The sequence below is a fragment of the Dunckerocampus dactyliophorus genome, chromosome 4 (genome assembly GCF_027744805.1).
Source record: "Dunckerocampus dactyliophorus isolate RoL2022-P2 chromosome 4, RoL_Ddac_1.1, whole genome shotgun sequence".
In the NCBI taxonomy this organism is placed as follows: domain Eukaryota; kingdom Metazoa; phylum Chordata; class Actinopteri; order Syngnathiformes; family Syngnathidae; genus Dunckerocampus; species Dunckerocampus dactyliophorus.
The window spans coordinates 6,356,897-6,379,527 of NC_072822.1; the positions used below are offsets into that span (position 1 = coordinate 6,356,897).

The window sequence follows — 22,631 nt, forward strand, 5'->3', positions numbered from 1 at the left end:
TCTGTATTTTATTTAATTTCTGCCTCTTTTATCATGAAAAGAAAATAGGTAATTAGTATAAATTGAACACAGGAACAAATTGTTATGAAGATAGTAGAATAAGCTCTGCTCCTTTTTGTACATGTTCAATTGTGAAACTGTAAACATGACATGTACTCCAATGTAAACATGCATGCAAATTTCAAACAAACTATAACCGTTACCGTTACCTTTACCATTTGCTAGCAAAAGTGTGTTGTCATGGTTGAGTGTGCTGCCACCTATTGGCTTGGAGATTGAAATATGAATATTAGACTGTTCAGCTTTCTTTTGACCACCATTATTACTACTAAACAATTACAGAGAGTGCTATGCGGTTGTCTTTGGTGTCTTTTCTGATACTCACAATGATGCCGGCCGTCCACGGGTTGAGCAGGAAGAGGCCGCAGACCAGAAAGGTGCAGGCCAGCACCACGCTGATGGACAGCAGGAGCCAGTGGCGCAGACTAACGTACTGTTCCCAGAACAGGAACGGGTAGCCGTTGGGGTAGGAGGGCAGGCCTTGGCGGCTGTAGTTGCTGCAGATGGCTCGCACACTTTCGATGGCCTCCACAAACTGCGGTGTCTCTCGGAGCCCGTTGAGGTAGAAGGGGAACTGTGCGTATTCGATGGGCTCTGAGGCTGGGACTGATAAATAAGCAATAACGTTAATGACAATTCCAGATGACAGCTGTCTGTTCTAATTAAATAACAGTAGGAATAATCTTGGCAAAAACTATCAGCGTCAAGCCTGTGGAGTTGCTACATCTGTGTGTACATGTGTGTGTGTGTGTGTGTGTGTGTGTGTGTGTGTGTGTGTGTGGGGGGGGGGGGGGGGGGGGGGGGGGGGGGGGGAAGACAGTGTGAAACAGAGCTCCATTGAGTCCACCCCAGCCAGTCTGTGGGCCAGCCGGGCTAATGAGGGCCTATCAGTTCCAGACGCAGCAGAGTGTCAGAGCCGATGTTGATCCACCGGTAATTGCAATGTTGGAATCGGCGGCCTTTACCACACCCTAAAGTTTGCGCTGTCACGTAAAAGTGTAATAAAGACGCATATATCACGCATATGTGTGTAATGACAACTATTTGTTGCAGTCTCTGTGGAAGTGTGTTTGTCTGTGAAGTATTATAATCTCAGCTATAAATTCCCATTAGGAGACATATCAAGCACTTCCTGTTGCTTATCCAATGATATTGGCTCCGCAGTAAAGGACTTCCTGCTTGTTATCCAATTGTGCAAACCCAGGCACCCCTTGTTATCCAATCATGTTTCTCCCCCGTCGAGCGCTTCCTGACTTGGTAGCAAATCACAGGGTGGACTCAACATGATTGTATTTATTGTTTTATGTGAATTACAGTCGATGTGTGGGGCAGGAAAATGAGAACAGGGTGTGTGTAATGGTAGGGGTCTCCATGGTAGGTAGTCTGGATTATAGTGTTCACCACGGGCACCATAAGAACGACCACAGTGAGTAGCGTCTTGGTCTGCAACCTGATGGTGCACACCCACCACAGTGGCACGGTGATGTCTACAAGCTCACTTTGGACTAAGAAGTCGGCAGACGAGAGGAAATAACTTAAAACCACAAGGCTCACATGTTGTAAATACACGACTGGACCTAGGAAAAAGACTTACATCCCCATATACTCGACAGAGGTGTTCTTTACTCAACTGCAACAAGTACCGGGCCAATATAGGGGGTAAGGAGCTTCATATTAAATAATATAATAGATATGTCCTTGAACTTCACTGTAAACATCAGCTTTATAGATGTCACGTCTAATCTGGAGGTGGTGTTAGTGTTGGTAATAACATCTACGGCAACACATGGTGGTATCAGTCATAGTAAAGGTAGCTGCAACTAGTGGAGAGAAGAAGGTATCTATTTGAAGTCCACTATTATGAACACTATTTGAAGATATACTGTATATGGTTACTTGGTAATTTGCTGGTACTAGTATGTATTAATATGTGTACGTTTATTTTATTGTTGTGATTTTTTTTTAATCTCAGTCAAAGATGTATGTTTAAATGACAGAATTATGCAAAAACTAAAACAATTTATTGTGCAGAGAAGAGGGTCACGTCCATCTTTTTTGTAATACCATTTTCTTCCTCAAGCGCCAACTGTGAGCCGCTTGTGCTGCTCCAAAGTGTGAAAATGACTTTTTCTAGTTTTAATGAACAAAAAAGCCACGTTTTCTTACTGCTGAGGCGCGTTTCGGGCATGGAATCGGTGCGGTCGTGGAGCCACTCAGGAGGGTGTGGGCGGACGTTGGCCTGCGATGCAGCGTACGCCACCGGGTCATTGCTGACCCAGGCTGTCAGGTAGATGTAGAACGCTCCGGGGTTGATGATGCCATCTGCGTCCACAAGCCTCTGACGGGTCAGCTACAAACGCAAGAAAGAGGAGTGTTATTTTGTGCTCTTTGGATTATACAAATATGAAGAGACTCAGGATTAATTATCGTAATTTCCCATGTATAAACCGCTACTTTTTTCTTAAACTTTGAACTTTACTTTTGCTAATTCTGCTGTATTTTAGTCATATACTGTATGTTACTTCTGCCCTACCATGTGGAGGCAAAGGATAGACTCCTGACATTGGATGTTATAAGCTTTACTGCACATCGCTCTGCCACACTCTCTACACTCAGCCATAAATCCCTCCCTCTCGGAGGAAGGGAAAGGTCTAGGGGGTGAAGCTCTACTAATGGGGTTAGGTAGATGGAGAAAGGGAATTTTTTTGAAGGGGGAGGGGAAAAAAATTGCTCAAGTTAGCGTAACAATAAAAAAATTGGCTGGAGTCCCCGAGCACGTCTGTGTGTAGTTAACCTGGTTGTTAACACTGAAGGAAATGCCACCCAGCAAATGGAGGAGAGCAATAAAAATAACACGACATCTGTATAAATGTTGCTCACGCGCTTGCTTCTCCTGACCCCTACGGGTACCCGGAATGCCCGGTGCCATAGGCAAACATGGCCGGAGAAAAAAAGCCTGTAATAAAAGGATTAATGTTCCCCCTTAGCACACAAATGTCCTACCTTTTGGTACACCATCCACCCTCTCTTCCGATTACCTCATTTATTGCCTTACATTAAAAATCACACATGTCCACAAAAGAACACAAATCCTCAAATGAAGGCACACTAACGCACACCACCGAGAGCTACTGTAGGGAGAGTAAGGATAAGGAAGCGGGACAGAGAGTGACAGGAGCACCAGCTTTTCGTAGCTGTCCTCTTTTATTTTATTTTATTTATTTATTATTTTTTTAATTGCATTATAGACACAATCACACCTTATTACATATACGGGTGGGGCGGGCTGGATTGGGGTGCCTCATGCACTGCGGCGCCTGCCCGGGGGCCTGGCCGTCGCGGTGGCTCGCCCGGGGTGGCCTGGCCTGTGGGATGCCTATGTCTGGTTCGCCTACCCTCCCCTGGGGTGGCCCTCTGGGGCCTGTTGATGCCGGGGCTTGCGGTGCTTCCTCTGGACTGACACGTGCTGCGGGCGCCTCTGCGCTCTTGGGGCGGGTTCGGCGGTCTCCGGGGGGCGGTGCTGGCGCTGCGGGTGGCCCGTGTGCCGCCGCGGGGGCTGGTGGTTGCTGCTGGGGCGCCGGGCCGGCTGGTGGGTTGGGTTGGCGCATACAGGGGTTTGCTCCGTGGGGTCGAGTGCTGGGTGATACATCTCTGCCGCCCGTGCCTCCGCTGGGTGGGTGGAGGGTGTGCCTCCTGCATTCCTGGGCGGGGCGGCCCTGTGTCGGGGGTCGGGCGGGGGTTGGCCCGGGGCGGGCCGGGCTCCGCTCCCTGGGGGTGGGGGTGGCGGGGATTGGCGCTTCCGGCGCGGGCGGGCTTCTTTCCGGTTGTGGGGGCGTCTCTGGGCCTGCCGGTTTGTGGCACCCGGTACTCGTCTGCCTTTGTGGGGTGTGATCTTTCGCTGGTCTCGGGGGTTGGCAGTCTTCCGGCCCGCCGGCGCCCTGTCCTTGGCTGGGATTACCTCTCTTCGGCCCCTTGCTGGTCTTCCCGGGGGGGAGGGCTCTCTGGGCTGGCTCTTGGGGCACTGATCTTTGTGCTGCCTGCCCCTGTGGGCCTGGTGGCCTTCTGACGGCGGGGGCTCGGCCTGGCTATTTGGGGCGGGGCTCTCTGCGAGGTGGAAGGCGGCCCCTTTCCTTTCATGCATTCTCAGTGACAATTACACGCCCACACATTCTTGCACCTTTATATATATGAAGTCTTCCCCTCATACAGAGATACCTGTACATATGCACACACACTTTTTACAATGATGTGCATTACAGTAATTATCATTCTGTTCACTATCATGGATAATCATTTTCATTACTACAATTATGTGTGACTGTTTCAATGCAGTATTGTCATTTTGATCACTATCATAGTTCATCATTTCATGACTGCTATTATGTGTGACTGTTTCAATGCAGTATTGTCATTTTGATCACTATCATAATTCATCATTTCATGACTACTATTATGTGTGATTGTCATTGACAGCGTTATCGTTGTGGTTGTTGATATTGTTTTGTCCTTTGTCCTTAAGTCCTTGTTCGTCTTTATAGTTGTCACAGACATTTATTTGCTGATGTCGTTCTGTATGTTTCTGTTGTTCTGTTCTTGTTGTCACAATTGTTGTTGTTGCTGCTGTTGTCCCTGTCTCTTGTCTCTCTTTTTTTTTTTTTGTCCCCCTCTCATCCCCGCACCCCCCCCCCCCCGTTTCCTTTTCTCTTCTTCTCTGTCCCCTCCTGCTCCGGTCCGGTCGCTCCAAATTTGCTTTATAACAAGCATCAAAGTCAATTCAATTTTGTATAACAGGGGAAGTGTATATCACACTTCTCCCTGGCAGAGTAAATCTGTTGAGCACTTGACGGCATTTAGATCTACAATTCTATCTGCTTTAAAGGCTGGACAGGACAGGGGTATAAAAAAAAAAAAAAAAGAGAGTGACAGGAGCACAACAATAGGTACACCTGCACCAATACAAGAGCTATGTCTGCCCTTGATATATAACACTAATTATCTTCTATAGCACGGGCATCCAAAGTGGCCAGCAGCTTTGTTTTTATTGGCCTGTGGCACATTGTAAAAACAAAATTATACCAAAAACACAGCAAAAATGGGGTAAAACAGAGCAAAAAATTGCTAAATGTAACAGGAAGAAGCTGAAATGTTGATAGTAATAACTAATAATAAAACAACATTTTGTATATATACACAACAATATATACAACTAAGCCTGTCACGATAATCAATACATCAATTAACCGCACGATAAATACAAACAAACTGGATAATTTTGCCAGCCAGCCTCGATAATTTGACATGTGCATGCATGTTTGTTGGTGCTAGCAAGCGTACACACAGTACGTGCTGCAAGTGAATGTCGTGAAAAATAACCCATATTTTTTAAACACAAGCATGCAAACACAAATGGGTGATTCTCCTGAAAGGGGTACCAGCGAATGAGCGTATTGAATGCGTACCAGCGACAGTGGAAGGTCATGACGGACAGACTACAGTGATTTGCAGCCATAGCCATGTGAACACATACCGCAAACATATTGATCAAACAGTGGAAACAGTGTGGAAAACTTTCTTCGTGCCTGTTGTGCATAAAACATGATCTGATGTCAGAACATGCAAACTCCACACAGAGATGCTCAAATGGGGATTCGAAGAAATCTCCTGACTGTGTGGCCAACATGCTAACCACTTGGCCACCGTGCGGCTCATTTTTTATTTTTAATTATGGAGTGATGGTAATAAATTAATGTATTGGCTTTATATTTATATTTAATTATGGCACAAAAAACTCTCCACAGTTTGACCCTGGAATGAATGATTACGTTTCCATTATTTCCTATGGGACCTCTCTTTCCCTAATATGAACAAATCTAAAGTAGACCAGCATCCCAAAACGTACAACCGCATCATGCGGTGCTCTGTCAAATCAGTGCACAGTGCTTCTTCATTTTGTCCCTCTCCCTTCTGCCCCCAGTCATTGTCAGCTAAGTTCGCATGAGGCTTCATTTTAATCTGGCTCTATGTTGCTATCCGGACCTCCTGCAGAGACCTTCGCTGGTGTCATTTCCTCTGCAGTTCCGCACTAGATATAAGCTTGTTTAAGTGGATGCATTAAGTCTGCAGCTCAACTGGTCTCAGACACAGATGTTGAAACCTTTTATAGCATGTGGACAAAGAACATGCTTAATAACTGGATATAAAAGCAAATACGCAGTTTTATGCAATAACCCCTCTTGGTAAAGCAATTTTAGCTTGAGAATCCTTTGGGCCTTCAGCATACAATGAGCTGGATCTCAGGATCCCAGACAAAGTGTTAAGCTGACAGGCTGTATGCTACGGGGGAGACATCCCGCTGTCAGGACCCCTCACGCATGTTCATCCATCACACACTAACACACGCAAGAGTTAATCGGTTTTTCAGAAGGCGGGCCGCGATCCCGGCGAGAGCTTTAAATTCCTCAGCTCGGTAAAGTCATCACAAAGCGAGATAGACGATGAGGGAAGACAGACAAGGAGGAACAGAGGGGGAGGGAGTTTATAAGGTGGGCGTAGTTCCTTTAGGTCCAATCACAGAGGCAGACATGCTGCATAAAGGATAGCCATGCACACATTGGTGTTAAAAATTGCCAAAGTTGAAGCTCTAAACATACCAGGTTGAAGTTTATGGGCTTGTCTCTACGTCCTGTCTGCACCAGAAGCTTATAAGCCAGGACTCCATCGTCAGAGCCGTTCTTATAGCTGTTGAGAGTGATGCGACCGGCCTCCCAGTCCTTGTCGAATGCCTGCTGCAGACCTGAGGGAACCATCAAGAAAAAAAAAATTCAACACTTAACAACTCAGCACCACACACTCAACACTGAAACTTTACCCCTGACTTGTATCAAGATTGGCTGCATTTAATATGATAACTAAACTGCCAAACACGACTTCAAAAAGCTGAAAATATTATGTTTTTTATTCATTGAGACCATTAGAGGATATATCAGGAACATGTGTCTCCTTCTCCACGCTGCTCTCTTAATCCATATGTGCCTCCGCTGCTCTCCCAGGACTCACACTGAGGTCCGACTGCGGGAGATGTTGTTTTGGGTCTCGTTCCTCGGGCCTGTCTGGCTCCAATTTGTCCCACCATTGCACACAGCAATATCAGACACAGTTCCCTCACTCGCCCACACGCTCTCTGTGTGGCTCGCCTCACTCACTCACACACACACACACACACACACACACACACACACAGTACACTATATGTGCTACAAGGAAGACAGCCAGTCTGTGTCTGCATAGTCCATGACTTCAACATTTAAGGAATAGGTGGACTTATTTTAGGGAAATATCCATGCTAAGTGACACGGTCTAAAGCAGAATATATTTTAAATACACCATGGTCTGGCCTTCACTCCACTTATTAATTGTTCTGTACAAAAGGCACAACCGCAGAATGTGAGGGAGACGTTGTCCTGGCATTATTTTGCCTTCGGAGGTAGTATCAGACTTGGAACAGAGGTGGGACAGTGCACTTGTGTAAAGCAACGGTGTCTAAAGTGCGACTGAAATTATTGAATATTAAAAAAAAAAAAACAGCAGAAATGAAAAAAGCTTTAATTTTACAAGAAGAAGTCAAAATATGATGACAAAAAAGTCATATCATAATGAGAAAAAAGTCACAATTTTCCAAGAATAAATGATAAATAAATATTATAAGGAAAAATAATGTAACTTTCGTAGCATAGAGTTAAAATAGTAAAGAAAAAATATGTTTTTAATGTTGCAATATTATAAGAAGCAAAACAAAAAGTTGGGGACTTAGGTTGGGGAAAAAGTTATTTTATGGGAATAAAGTCAAAATATTATGTGAATGATGGCATAACATTATGATAAGAAAAATTTCAAAGATTATTTAAGAAGAAAACTGAAATATTTGGAACATTTTAAAAAGCAAACAACAAAAAATAGGAAAAAAGATTAAAAGACTGAAGTTCATACTAGATAGGCCTTTTCATCTATATCACAAAGCTGAAATGAAGGGTATTTTTTTCTCAAAATATATCCATCCATCCATTTTCTATACCGCTCGTTCTTATTAGGGTCGGGAGGTATGCTGGAGCCTATCCCAGCTGACATTGAGCGAGAGGCGGGGTACACCCTGGACTGGACATATAGACAAACAACCATTCACACTCACATTCATACCTATGGACAATTTAGAGTCGCCAATTAACATGCATATTTCGGAATGTGGGAGAAAACCGGAGTACCCGGAGAAAACCCACGTACGCACGGGGAGAACATGCAAACTCCACACATAGTTGCCCAAGCGGAGATCCGAACCCAGGTGTTGTTGAAAGCAATTGTCAATTTTGCAAGATTTCTATGTAAAACAAGCTCACAACTGAAATCCCACCAAGCATCCTCCACCTTCTTTATGATTCTGGACAGTTCCATTGATGCCATAGTGACACAAAATAGTGAAACATTAATTCCTTTATGCGCATCGTTATCCAGATCCTGCACAATCTTTAAAATGTTGGTTGCACTACTCAGCTGGTGGTGTGAAACTTACAGTGTGTGTGTTACACACATCAATGCTATTAATGCTGACTGAGCAGTTTGCTCCTTACCGCTATTACAACATTGGTTCTGCTGTTGCAGTGTTGTGACTAAACTTGTTAATAAATGTATCTCATGCACTACAAATCATTATTGATGTTGAAAAATTTTGTTGTCACATATATTGAGTCAGAAATAGCAGCCAATTATCGGCTGCTTCCATTTAACGCCCTGTCCTCTTTGCGGTTTATGTAAATAAACACCCTAAGGGCTGACTGTCTGTGCAACTATTTATTATGCCAAACTGACTCACAGACAAGTACAGTATATTTTCCTACCGAGCAGCCAGTCCCTGAAGTAGTGAAGCCACATGGGGGGCAGCTGTCCGTTGTCCTCCTTGAGCACGTAGCGGATAGTACGAAACCTCTGGTGCAGCTGGTGCAGCAGGGGCTGGTTCTGAGCATAATCGGCTCGCTGCGTCACCACGTACATGTTGTAGAAGGAGAAGAACTTGAACTGGGCACCGATGAAATCATATTCGCTGGTTTCTCGGGGCACAATGTCCGTCAGCTCCAGGCCGTCCCTCACTTGGGTGGTCCCGTACAGACTGACTCCCAGCAAGCAGAGGAAGAGCACGATCACCACCACCTGCAAAGCGGAGGGACGGGAATGCAGATGTCAAAAGATGTCAACTTTAACACATTATGTTAGATCTGCAAAAAAGTGCTTTAAACCAAAGACTAAGTAGAATAATATAAAAACCCAAGTGCCTGATAGAGTATAGACCTCCATCAAGGCCAACTATGCTTAAGTAAAAAAAAAAAAAAAAGTCATGTGCTGGGCGATAATGGGGTGATGAATTTTACTACTCCAGTCCTGTAGGTGGCGGTAATGATCATTACTGAGTGGGTGCCAACTGCCGGATCTCCTTAACCCCGATGCAAGTACTGTAGATTGCAATGGTGAAAAGTGAATAGAAATTCCTCAATTTGTGTCTTTATCTGGATCTGCAACAAAATGTAATGTTTTTTTTTTATTGGCCCATGCAGCTGCTCTTTATAAAAAGGTCAAATCAGTACACAGCTTGCAGTTTCGTACTGCAGGAGGGTAATCGGGTGTGAATTTTACCAGGATATTCCTCCAACAACTCACAATAAAAAAAAAAATCACATTTCAACAAGAAAAGATTTTGCATCCGTAGAACATTCACTTTTGGTTTTATCTCCTTATAAAGCGGGTTTATATAATCTTGTTTACAAAGCCTCTGATCATTTGACCATGTGTTGCCAGATTTCAGTAATAATCACGGATCAAAGAGCACAGATGTAATAAACTAGAATGTTCCTCTTAGCCGCTTGGCAGTGACGCCAGGGTTGCGATTTAAGGCAATCAGAGCGGCGCATGAAGTAATTTGCTAAACTGGAGAAATATCTGACAGCGCGATGAAAAGACAAAGGAAAGATTTTGTAATGATGTCAAGTACAGGCCACCAGATGATTTCGGTTGTGTGAGTGTTTTGAGAGGGCTGGCCACCCAGTAGACTGAGGTCAGGCTGTGTGTGTCTGTGTGTGTGTGTGTGAGAGAGATTCAGATGGGACATGACGAGGGCCTCCAGTCAAGATTTCTGAGCTCTGGTGACTAACTCCTTTCAACCACTTAAACTCACAGAAGCCACTCAATGCTCACCTTAGTGGTGGACTGCAGAAGGAAAGGAGCATAGTGCTTCTCGGCAAAAGAAGCCAGGGTCCAGCGAGTGCAGGGAGGCTCTATGCATCTTATGCCCAGCGAGGTCTCTCCGAATTGAGAGAGCAGGTCCCGTGTTGAGCTGTTATTCTCTGGGACCTGGCTATTTCCTGAAGCAGAATCCTGTGGTGCAGCCCCGGAATGATGGTAACGAGATGCAACATGACTCCGCCTGCCGCTATTATTATTGTTGTTGTTGTTGTTGTAATAGTCATTATGAGGGTTGCTCCTGCTACGAGGCGGGTTGATGGGCTGCACGGAGATCTGCGATCTGGGCTCTGCTGTGGTGTAGAAAGCCTGCGTGCGGGGGTCGTACTCCGTCCTGAGTTGCACGGTGGACTGCATGGTGATCTGGGTCTGCTGGGCGAAGCCGTGGCTGCTGTAGGAGGGCGGCGGGCTGCTGTAGCCGGGGGGAGGTGTGCAGTATGAGGGCGGGGCCGTGCAGTAGGACGGTGGGGGGCTGTAGTGACTCCCGTCTGATCCATCCAGGTACGCCTGAGGCTCGATCTGGATCACACGGTTGGCGCATGGGCTGAAGGAAGAAAGACGTGATAGTATAAACACAGACTGACAGTCATGTAAATGGATTGTGCTTTTTCTTTGGCTTTTTTCATGTGTTCTGAAAGCTGTATCAGCTTCAACAGGAAAATTATGTGAAGTTAAGTAGGGCATTGAGTCACCATGCATCTTACTGTTTTTAAGCTCTACTATACACAGTCACTTTTTACATTTACAGTATAAGAGCGTTAAAACATGAAACAACACAAACACAAAATACACTTTAGTTATTAAAGTGTTTTATCGTGTTACTAATATAGCGGCTAACTAAAGAACAACCACTACGTCAAAGTTGGCAACAGAGAATAAGTTGTGTTTACGTAACGTCCTCGAAACACTATTCCACTAGAGTGACAAGGCTGCAAAGCATTATACATGTTTTAGAAACATCTTTTAACAGCAATATGTTTACTATGGGGGAAGGCGGCAGCAGCGAACATTCATTCTCGACGTGAGTCCACATGTACATTAAAACAGGATAAAAATCCCTTTACGCTCATTAAAAAGCCAATTTAAAACAATAATTGAAGGATAAGCAGCTCCAGAGTAATTTACACTTACTATTGTGTGTTTTGAAGGCGACCAATCTGTCCCTGTTCTGCAAATTCTCTATTTCATCTCCAAATGTTTCCTCCTCAGCGAAAACTATTGGCACATCTCTCAAATCTTCGCTATAATCACTATAAACATCCTCTGTTTATGTTTGTGTAGCTGAGCATACTACCCCAACCCCACCACCATACTACGTTACTTCCGGAAATGAGGCTGAGCTGTGAGCTACTTCGTCATGGCTGGCGCCATGGACTATAAATGTAATCTTTGCTAATTTACCTTTTGCTTTCAACAAACCAAACAATGTAGAACATATTTAAGAACAATATATAATATTTTTAAGCAAAGATGATAAATCATGTCAGGAACCCTTTAACTATAGTCATAATACATTGGATCACTTATTTTGACACTTTTCTAAGAGTTACTGTAAAAATCTTGCTTCAAGTATTTCTAATGACAAGAATTGTTTTGAAAGCCAAATAAACAGTAGGCATTACAGCTTCCTGGAATATATTGTGTTCTGCTGTATTATTATCTTGTAAAGATAATAGCATATTTTTGACATTACTTTTGTATTGGCTCTCATTGGATTGTGCATGTGTACCTACTGTTGTATTCCGGAAAGTGAAGAGTTGAGCTCCAACAAGGGTATTTAACTTAGTGTAAGTGTGCACATCTGTGTGACTGCTGTGCCAAAAAGCATGCCCAGACTGGCAGCAGACTGGCGAGGCTTTCACAACAAAGACCCAGGCAGACAAACAACAAATAAGCAGGGAAAGCCGGAGAGCAATAGACAAGCTGTGAAGCAATTAGGGTAAAGAGCTGGTTGTGTCTGTCAACCGTACTCACTGTCAGACCACAGAGGCTTTCGGACTCGTTTGTTGTGTGTGTCCATACCTGTAGAAGCAACAGAAAATGTCGAAGCGCCTGTCTTCTCGTCGGTAAAGATCCATGCTAAGGATGGCGGGAAAGATGAGCAGGACCATGGCGAAGTTAAACACCACAACCACTGCAGCCTGCCAGAAATAAAACATAGCAGTTAAAATGAATTGACATTTTCATGAGCGTCAAAAACACGACTGACAATGGACACATCATTAGGTATACCTGCACAATCTTCTTCTTTCACTATTATTCCTATTTTGTCTGTAATGTCAATGCAAGGCTCTATCCTACACATCTTTATCTCACCGTTTGTCTAATTTAGCCATAATGTCATAAATTAATTGACCAGCAATAGGATTACACTCGTCAAAGATCATCTACAGCATCTGACAGGGGAACGCTGCTGTTTTTAAGGACTTACTGAAAAAAATGCTAGTCAAAGATTGTCTGCAAGACAGAAGCATGCTGCTCTTTTTACTGCAAAAACGCTAGTCAAAGATCCACAATATGACAAGAGAGTGCAGGTGTACCTAATGCTGTAAAGCCTATGAGTGCAAGCCAAACTGTATTGCAAATCAAGGAAAAAAGAGGTGAAACAGAGGATACCGTAATCCCTCGTTTATCGCCGTTAATTGATTCCAGACCCGACCGTGATAATTACATTTGCGCAAAGTATAATTCAATATTAATAAACTGAATATTTTCATAGTTAGAGCATAGAAAACCTGTTTATGACTTTCTACACTCACATTACCCAATATAGTAGACATAAGCAGAGAAAATAAGCCATTTAAAACATAAATAAGATCCGTGCTTGTGTGTGTTTCAATAAATGCCATCCGAACGTGTGGCCAGGAAGTGACGTCGGGGATTCAGAGTTGAGTTTTAGCTGGAGTACGCCCACAAAAGTAGCCCGTGTTATTACTATGGTGACGATGATGACGACTATTTTTATTATTGTTATTATTGTGCCTGTTGTGAGATAAATATTTATAGAAGAATAAAAGCTACTAGGGCATCAAAACAGCCATTTTGCCTACTCTTCCAGTAAAGAAACTTGGCCTGGAGCTGCAAAATATGACACAGCTTATAAACTGTTTAGTTTTAATCTTTAAAAATTGTACCTGTTCCAACAACATAATTCAACTAACAGAAGTGCAGAGTGCATGTGGAGGCCTCCTGTGAAATAATTTAAACACTGAACTATGTCGGCTTTTTTGAGTCGTTCCCGTGTTTGTGTAAAATTAAAAGAAGACGTAGCCAACTTTAACATAAAAAGCCCATCAGAGTTCACATATCTGTATATCAGTGTGTCTGCTCAATATCCTTTACATCACTGGACTCATCACAGGCAATTCAATATGTTTGCAGTGAATGAATGTCATCAATTTGCCTACTGGTGGTGTTTGTTGACATTCTATTGGTCCTGTTCTTGACTGTCTTTGCAGGGGGGAACATTTTTTTCATTTTCTGAATAATAATAATAACAATAATAATAATTTCGGAGAATAGATGCTATGATATTTTTATGAACAATTTTTTATTTATTCTCCATCTGTGAATGACTTCTTCTTCCTTACGATCTCCAGTGCTTTCACAACGCTAGCAGCTAATTAATTCTAGAGAAAACGTGATAGAGTGAGGGAGCGATGGAGCGAGTACATGTATTTTACAGTTTAATACAACAAGAATAACAATAGCCTTTCAATACAGAAACACGAATATGCAGAGAAAAATGGAGGTATGTGTGTAATACAAGTAGGTGCAGTGTTGTGGTTTAAGCTTTTGAAGGCGGAAGGGTGGTTGGATTCAACTGGGGCCCGGCCCAGTGCATAATCTAGGACTTGCACAGTTGCCAGACCACTACACACAGACACACAAACACAGATGTAACACAGTGTGCACCATGTATTTGTGTGTATGGGTGTGTGTGAGGAGACCACCCAAGGAGGCACAGAGAGAGTCCCGTGGGGCCTGAGGTGATGAGCAGACACACAGCAAAAATATGCACATATACACACATATCAGTTAGTTTGGCTACAGGTTTAAACTGCCTCTTCACACACACTCACTTCGTGACTCACTTACACACACATCTGTGCCCTCCCTCATTCCTCAGATCGCTATGTAGTCAGAGAGGAATAATGCGAGAGACAACAAGAGACTGCGTGCAAAAACAATTCATTCTCAATTGGCCCACTAATGTCCAGACTGATCCCCTACGACTCCCAATACACACACACACACACACACACACACACACACACACACACACATCTTCTGACCGCTCACTGACCTCCGTGCGGGAAGATTTACCATCACATCTGTCTTCCACACATGAATGTGTGTGTTCCTATCTGTGTGTGTGTGTGTGTTTTTATGTGTTGTGTTGTTATCTGGACAGAATTGCCTGCCTGCATTTAGCGACAAGGAGGGAAGCTAATGAGGATGAGACAACTGCCCAGGAACAGGAAGTGCTACTTAACTGATGTGGACTAAAAGTACTGGGCCACACAGGAAGTGTAAGTGGCACAACTACAAAAGACCTACAGTATGTCAGGGATCACTAACTGGCGGACCGTGTTCTGAGTCTGGACCCAGACGCTGTCAAATTCAGACCTGGACCTATGGTCCATACATCTTTTAAGTCATTTAACCTTTTGACGGGGCACTTGTATTTTGACTGGCTTATTTTTTTCTTTTTCAAAATCAGCTCTATGCTCACATAACAAGTGGCAATGTGAAACTATGAAACAAAGCAAGGTTTTTGACCAAACCCACTCAAGTCTGAACAATATACATGTTTTGTACCTGGACCTAGTTCGATTTTAATTATACCCTCATGTGAAGACTTTCTACAAGGTTTTGGAGTCTGTCTGTGGGAATTTTTTTATCTCGCAGAGCATTGATCAGGTCAGAGGTCAAGTTCTTCCACACCAAACTCATCCAATACATCTCTTTACTGTTTCCACAAGCATTGAATAGTCCAAAAAGGGAATCTAAGCAGTGAAAATATTGACGCAGCATACAAAAGAATGCATGCTATGTGCATTTGTGTGTGTAAGCTATGTTCTTATAATTCTATACTGTATGTGTGCGTGCCTACAAGCCACATGTATTATTAGACCCATGGGGTCAATGGATCATGTTTGACAGAGTGGCTGTACTAAAGCCATCCATCCACACATGCTAATACTCACTGTGGTAAAATTTGGCCCTCTGTGTGTGCATGTGTGCTTGCAAGACTAAATCTAAGCTCTGCTACATGAATAAAGAGTACAGTACTAGTAGAGTTAACTTATGTAACTGCAAAAACACTCATGCAGTTGGCATTTGCATTGTTACACTGCACTCAAGTTTTCATTATGTGTATGCATATTGTAATGTCAGATGGCGTTAAACCCACTCCCTGTGACTGGCAGATGAAACGTACTAATGTCCTCACCGCCTGCTCAAGTTTGCACTTGCTACACGGCTGTAAGACCGTGCATTATCTCAGAAAAGTGGTACACCCCTCACTTTTCAGCAACCATTTTAATGACAGTATATCTTCTTAAGGGGCAATACTGCTATAGAAATGAAACTTGAATATACTTTAGAGTAGTCAGTGTACAGCTTGTATAACAGTATCAATTTACTGGAAATGACTCAACACACCGCGCCATTATTGTCTAAACAGCTGGCAAAACAATTGAGTAGCAGGATATTTGTGCCTTGCCTACACAAGCGGGAGTAGCACCATGGTCTGGGGCTGTACGAGTGCTGTCGACACTGGGGAGCTGTGGTTCAGTGAGGGGAAACATGAATTCCAACATGACTGTGCAGTCTGAAGTGGAAACTGGGCCGCATGTCAGTTTTCCAACATGATAAGGATTCCAAACACACCTCCAAGATGAGTGCCTTGCTAATGGAGTGGGCAGGTATGGCTGAACGCCCCTTACCCTTCATCCTACCCTTTCCCCCATGGTTTGGCACATTCAAGAGAATCAAGTGGTGTCCCAATTGTAGTACATCTATTCTGCTATACAAGCTGCACACTAACTACTCAAAAGTACATCGAAGTTTATTTTCTTTTGTATTGTCCCTTCAGAAGATGCTTGCTGAACCATGAGGGGTGTACTCACTTTTATGAAGCACTTTCATTGAAGCACTATACAGAGTACAGACTGAAGCTTGTGTGCTGCTGTGACAGAGGACCCGTTTTGTCCCACTTTTCTTCTGTTCTGATGACGTCTATAATTTGTGACAGATGCATGAGAAGTCAGAGCCCCCCTACTGCATGATGGATCCCCATCTTTACACAAACATACACATACACACACACACACACACACACACACAGCTAGACCATTGAATTGCTTTGCTTTTTAAACCTCCCACACAGATTGAGTTACTTGGACTACAACACTGGACCCACCAACAAACAGTCGTATTTCACTGCACAATTACAATCTGATGAAAACTGGAGTGTATTGAGATTAAACGCTTAAACATTTAATATTTCGAAGTGTACAGTCGTACCTGCAAAGAGAAGGCTCGCAGCGCGGGGATGGGAATGAGGGCTGCCATGAAGAACGCAGTGACGTTGCTGATGGAAGTGAGTGCCACGCTGGCCCCTGTCCTCTTCAAACACTCGCCCGTGCGGTCCTGAGCGAGACGAGACAAGGGGGTGCAGGTGAGGAGAGAGGAAAAAAGAAAATGACAAGTACAGTCAGCCCCTTTGATGTGACTATAGCCAAAAGGCAAACGTGTACTACTTGAGATTAGGTAGCATTATCATCACACTGATGCTGACTGACAGTGATTGCAGCGACTTGAAGTGCAATTACATGAACGACAAAAGCACCTGCTGTCTCTCAGAACACTTCAACTGTTAAAAGAAGCTAAGTTTTAAGAATGTTTCCCCCTTTCTACTAAAAAAACGCAAACACTAAGATAAGCAGGACCCTGCAGGGTTTTTTGGCGGCAACTGTGTGAAGATTGTGAGGACATGAGGGACCACACAGGCTGCGTCCTGATACAGGCGTGTTTGTGCATGTGTGTGTGAGAGACAGGCGAGATCAGGTTCAGCTCTGTTTAGTTTTCATCTCTGCAAAGGAAGCTGGGGGTTGAGGGGAAGCATAAGAGGAGTGGAGCAGGAGACAACAAAAACAAGCAAATGCATGCCTGTTTTCACCCTGTGGAGATAAAGTTATCACACAAATATAGACAAATGTAAGCCATGCACTTTGTAACGAGGTGCAGAATTATAGAACAGGTCATGTGATGGTATTGCACATGATTGTAATGGCCTTATGACTTCCCTGGAAGCATTTGCGTCGTTACGCTAATACTAGCAAGCTAGCAACATCCCACTAGTACTTCCTTGTAAAGGAATAAAATATTTATATGGATTAAGAAATCGTCACTGGACAATCGCAGGGCACCATTCACATTCATACCTATGGCTCTATGGACAATTAACCTAACATGCATGTTGTTGGAATGTGGGAGGAAACCGGAGTACCCGGAGAAAACCCACACGCGCATGTGAAGAACATGGAAACTCCACACAGAAATCGTCACTGGACAATCGCAGGGCACCATTCACATTCATACCTATGGCTCTATGGACAATTAACCTAACATGCATGTTGTTGGAATGTGGGAGGAAACCGGAGTACCCGGAGAAAACCCACACGCGCATGTGAAGAACATGGAAACTCCACACAGAGATGCCCAACGGAGAGTCGGACCCTGATCTTCCCGATCTCCTGACTGTGTGGCCAACATGCTAACCACTCGGCCACCCTGCGGGCCTACTTTCATGGATAAATACTACTTAAAAGTCATAGCTTTTTTCTGGACTTGGTTTACAGTACTTCGGTGGCGTTTAACACCTGACACTCCCTTCTGTCGCCTGTTGTGTTGAAAGCAATTGTCACTGGTCTGACTGTTGGATGCGGTGTTGGCTTGTGAAAGCACCCACAGTTACAGTAATATCCTCTATAGTGTGGTTCAGTGTAAAACGCACAGGCAAATAAATCTACTAGTACAACTATCGTGCATGGATCTTTGTGTGAAGAAGCTGCAGTTTGGATGTTTGATCCACCTCGAAAGGGATCCTCTTGTTCTGTCCCGTCTCGCTAAAGGCATGCGCGAGGAGGAAGACGTCGTCCACGCCAACGCCCAGAGCCAAAAATGGCAAGACCTACAGATCAAAAAACACATTAGGTACGCCTGCACTGCATCTCATGATATGCAATAAGATCCTATCCTAACTAACTGTGTGTTACCTGTGTGGTGGCCGCATTGAAGGATATGCCCAAGAGAGAGCAGAGTCCCAAACCTGCCGCCACTGACAGTGTCACCAGCAGTACGCCCGCCAACCCTACAGCCCCCTGAGATTTGGCACAGTCCCACCGCAGCATGGTCAGACATGCGTAGGCCAGCTGGAGATGGAAAGACAAAACAGGTATGGGAAAACTCTACACACTGTCATTATACAATATATAATATTACTGATTCTTACCATCAGTAAGTAACCGCTGGCCACACGGATGACGCTAATGTCCGAGAAGGACTTGAGAATGTCCTCCAGTGTGGTGGTGGTGAAAGACAAGACCTTCTGGGATGAGTTGGCCGCCACACTCTGCAACACAGCCTGAAAAAAAATAATTTAAATGAGTTTATATGTGGGGATGAGTTTGGAAAATCTAATGCCAAAATGACAATGGGAAAAATGTATTTGCAATTTTGTGACTGTGAATGTTCTGAACTCTTGCTTCCATGCCAGTGCAAACTAGTTGAGATAGAATCAACAGCGCCTCTGATGGTTGCAGCCAAGTAGTGTACCTCAGTAAAGATCCATAAATGGTGTCTCTAGTTCACCATAATTACCTTTACTATATAAGCCACAAAGCGTACTGGTAGAGTAGCAGTACTGCACATGCAGTCGCAGGGGTTCGATTCCCGGCTCGTTTCCCAGGCCCGGATGAATGGGATGGTTGCGTCAACAAGGGCATCTTGCGTAGAAACTGAAAAACCCCCGATGGGAGAAACCGACATACAACTACATATAACCACCTACAGTAGATGTACAATCCCATTCTGTTCACATGGGCATCGTTTGTAGCACTGCAGCGTGTCTTACAGCTGTACAGCAAGTGCAAAACTGAAGAGCTATATCACATCTTAATCAAGCTAACAAATAATACATCATGGGTGCTATACATCATGTGCTAACGAATTAGCAGCAATGAAGCATTACATTCTCATTGCTACACGGTGTGACAATGATGAAATTGAGAGACAGCACCCTTAACACTACAATTTGCACAAAAAATGACCTCCTATGAAATAGATGCTTTGCTTCAAATAGACATCTGGTACTCTCTGCAGTTGAGTAAGTGAACAACCGTAGGCCATTATTTGAGGAAATATCAATAACTCCAGACAGGAAGTTGCACACAAACAAACATCCATCCATTTTCTATCCCGCTACACAAACAAACAAGCAAATAAATAACAATATGAATAATAATGTATTGTTATTGTAAAAACATGATCCACTTCCTCCTTGTCTTCCGACAGAGAGATGTCTTCAACATTGACCTGCACATACTACTCAGTGGCGAGCGAGGCAAGCTGGCTCACACACATTCGTAAACACACACTTGCACCACATGCAACACATGTGCACATCTTTGACAAGCGTTCTGTCTGTAGATTTGAACAGCATGACACCAACTGCCATTGATAAAAGAAAAATACATATATAGAGCCAATGAATAAATGATCTTTTTCTATGGTGGCACCCAGGGGCCCCCAAGATGAATGGCGCGCACATACGCACACACACCAAGGTCACTGTATGTCAAACAGGGGTTTTGGAGGGGGTAGGGGAAGCAAGATGATGTCACATGTTAGCCACCAATGGGGCCACAGCTGTGAAAGTGATTGTATAGACGTTAAAGAGAGAGTGAGAGAGAGAGAGAGAGAGAGAGAGAGAGAGAGAGAGAGAGACCATAAACTCTTCTAATGTATTCCAGACTATACTGGGCCTTTCTACTAACCACACAGCAACATGGAGGCCTAGCATCCAGCATCCACTGCTTTGCAGTCTCTGGTATCCAGATAGGCCTTGTTGGAGATTTTTATTCCCTGCTCATTGTTTCATTAAAGTCCTGTGTGTTCCATCCATACCTCCGAATATCTCCTCTGCCATGCTTCCAGTATAGCTGCAGCCTTCTCCTCATTCCAGTTGATGTGGGAAACCTCCTCGTAGCCCCGAAAGTGCTCGAACATCTGCTTGGGAGTCATCAGTTGGAACATAGTCTGTAAGGCCTGGGCGCTGGACGGAGAAGAGACAAATAAAGGAGGCGGTCATATTTATAAACGAACAACACAATAAGGAGCAAGGAGAGAGAAAAATAGGTATATGTGTGAAAATTAAAGTAGAGTGAAACCTCGATTTTCGTGCGCCCTGGCTGTCTTATGATTTGGTTTTCGTACACTGGTTATCGTACGGACTAACAGTGCGTCTAACAAACTAGTACGCAGAATTGAGTACCCTAATGAAGCATCCACACGTGGTGACTCGGCTCTGTGAAGAATGGACAGTGGTTCTTTTAGAGTTGGGACAATATAGACACATTCCGTTATTATGTGTGTGTGGATGGTTTATTTGTTCATAGAACACACACAGAATGATGCACAACTCATATCTGTCTCCTTACTTCCTCCTAATAAACACAGTACGCCATGGTGAGGCGTTCGAGCGCACAGTGTACGGTGGTGTGAAAAAGTTCTTGCCCCCTTCCTAATTTCTTATTTTTTTGCATGTTTGTCACACTTAAATATTTCAGATCATCAAACAAATGTAAATATTAGTCAGTTACAACACAACTGAACACAAAATGTGTGTAAGTGACGGGAAGAAAAGCTCTGACTCACTTGATGAGAACTTGCTTGTCAGCACCTGGTTGGTGTATACTGCAAATATAAATCTATGGACCCCGAATATAAGACGGCCTATCTTTTTCTGATAAAAATATCATATACTTGGGTAAATATGGTAAAAAAAAAGGTGTGTCTTATGCATCCTTACCTTTCATTCATTTAAAAGACACTGTATACATTAGGCACTGTACACTTTACACGCAGGTCTACTGTATGTAGCTAAAAATGGTTGTATATTTGGATAAAATGTACAAGCAATAGATCACTGTGAGCACATGTACTGTATGTGTCTGTGTGTGTGTGTGCGTGTGAGTGTGAGTGGGTAGTGTCCATGCAGAGTAGCCAGAGCTGAGAGGGAACAGCTGGAACTGGAAGATTTCACTGGAATCTGCTAATGACTGCAAGATTTATCGCACAAACACACGCACTTGCACGCACGCACACGCACCATTTCAGAGTGCTTAAAAAAATAAAACATACAATCCTTCCAGAATAAGCGCTGCGCATATGTCCTCAGTGTTTGAGCATGATGTGTGGTTAAAGTTTGAATCTTTTACCTGAGCAGGGGTCCGCTGCCGTTCTTGGTGGTCCCGCCTACAATCAGTTCCTCCTGCCAGTGCATGTACTTCCTGGACAGCCCATAGCAGCCGCCGCTCAGGGTCCACGCCACATCCAACGCCTTGGCCGCAATAAAATCCAAACAGGTGAGAAAAAGACTGTCAACAGCTTTGTTGCAGCCGCCTTCCCCCCTTACAAAAAATAAGCCTACCTTGGTGGAGTTCTTGTTGGGTGCAGAGAGGGGGCAGTCGGGGTCGGCGGGGTTCAGACAGGGGCGATCCATGTAGCCGTGTCCGACGTTGGCTTTTTCCAACATCTCTTCAAAGGTGTCCACCGGGAAGTGGTCCCGTCGTAAGTCGTCAAGGAACTCTTTGGGGTCAAAGTTGGTCCACTGCAGAGGGTCTTTACCTCTGTGTGAAGGTAATAGTACAACAATTTAAAAAGTTTAAACGGAAACAACAGAATTTGGGAAAAAATAAAACTAAATTTGGGAAAAAATAAAATGGATTTCATAGGGCCCCACAGTGGGTTGCTGTAACAATACACATGCAGGTGTTGCATTGTGCATAAGGATGCTGATCACCTCCGTGTCAGAAAAACAATAGTTGGACTGTGCCAGAAGGCTTATAATAATGTGCTAATGTACAAGGAATAAGGGGGACTGTGTTTTTTTTTTTTTTATCCTTGCAAGATGACAGCAGAATAAACCCCAGTGCCGAGGCTGGATTCCTGCTCCAAGTGGTCCTTGTCCCCTTTAAGCTCTCCATGCCTCACACATTCCA

The 22,631-nt window shown here is 43.9% G+C and overlaps 1 protein-coding gene across 4 annotated transcripts in view; it reads right to left on the bottom strand.

The window, feature by feature from the left end:
- The window catches only part of ptch1 (patched 1), a 60,254-nt gene that overhangs the window by 12,333 nt on the left and 25,290 nt on the right, over positions 1 to 22,631 (bottom strand). For all 4 annotated transcript variants that reach the window (XM_054772693.1, XM_054772692.1, XM_054772694.1 and 1 more), the window contains 13 exons: positions 22,061 to 22,259; positions 21,849 to 21,970; positions 20,536 to 20,683; positions 18,863 to 18,994; positions 18,627 to 18,782; positions 18,443 to 18,541; positions 16,873 to 16,998; positions 12,364 to 12,482; positions 10,297 to 10,885; positions 8,949 to 9,258; positions 6,711 to 6,853; positions 2,227 to 2,410; positions 386 to 666 (listed from right to left, as the gene is read on the bottom strand). In XM_054772693.1, the coding sequence (XP_054628668.1) occupies positions 386 to 666; positions 2,227 to 2,410; positions 6,711 to 6,853; positions 8,949 to 9,258; positions 10,297 to 10,885; positions 12,364 to 12,482; positions 16,873 to 16,998; positions 18,443 to 18,541; positions 18,627 to 18,782; positions 18,863 to 18,994; positions 20,536 to 20,683; positions 21,849 to 21,970; positions 22,061 to 22,259 (2,608 nt within the window). The remainder of the gene's footprint in view (positions 1 to 385; positions 667 to 2,226; positions 2,411 to 6,710; positions 6,854 to 8,948; positions 9,259 to 10,296; positions 10,886 to 12,363; positions 12,483 to 16,872; positions 16,999 to 18,442; positions 18,542 to 18,626; positions 18,783 to 18,862; positions 18,995 to 20,535; positions 20,684 to 21,848; positions 21,971 to 22,060; positions 22,260 to 22,631) is intronic.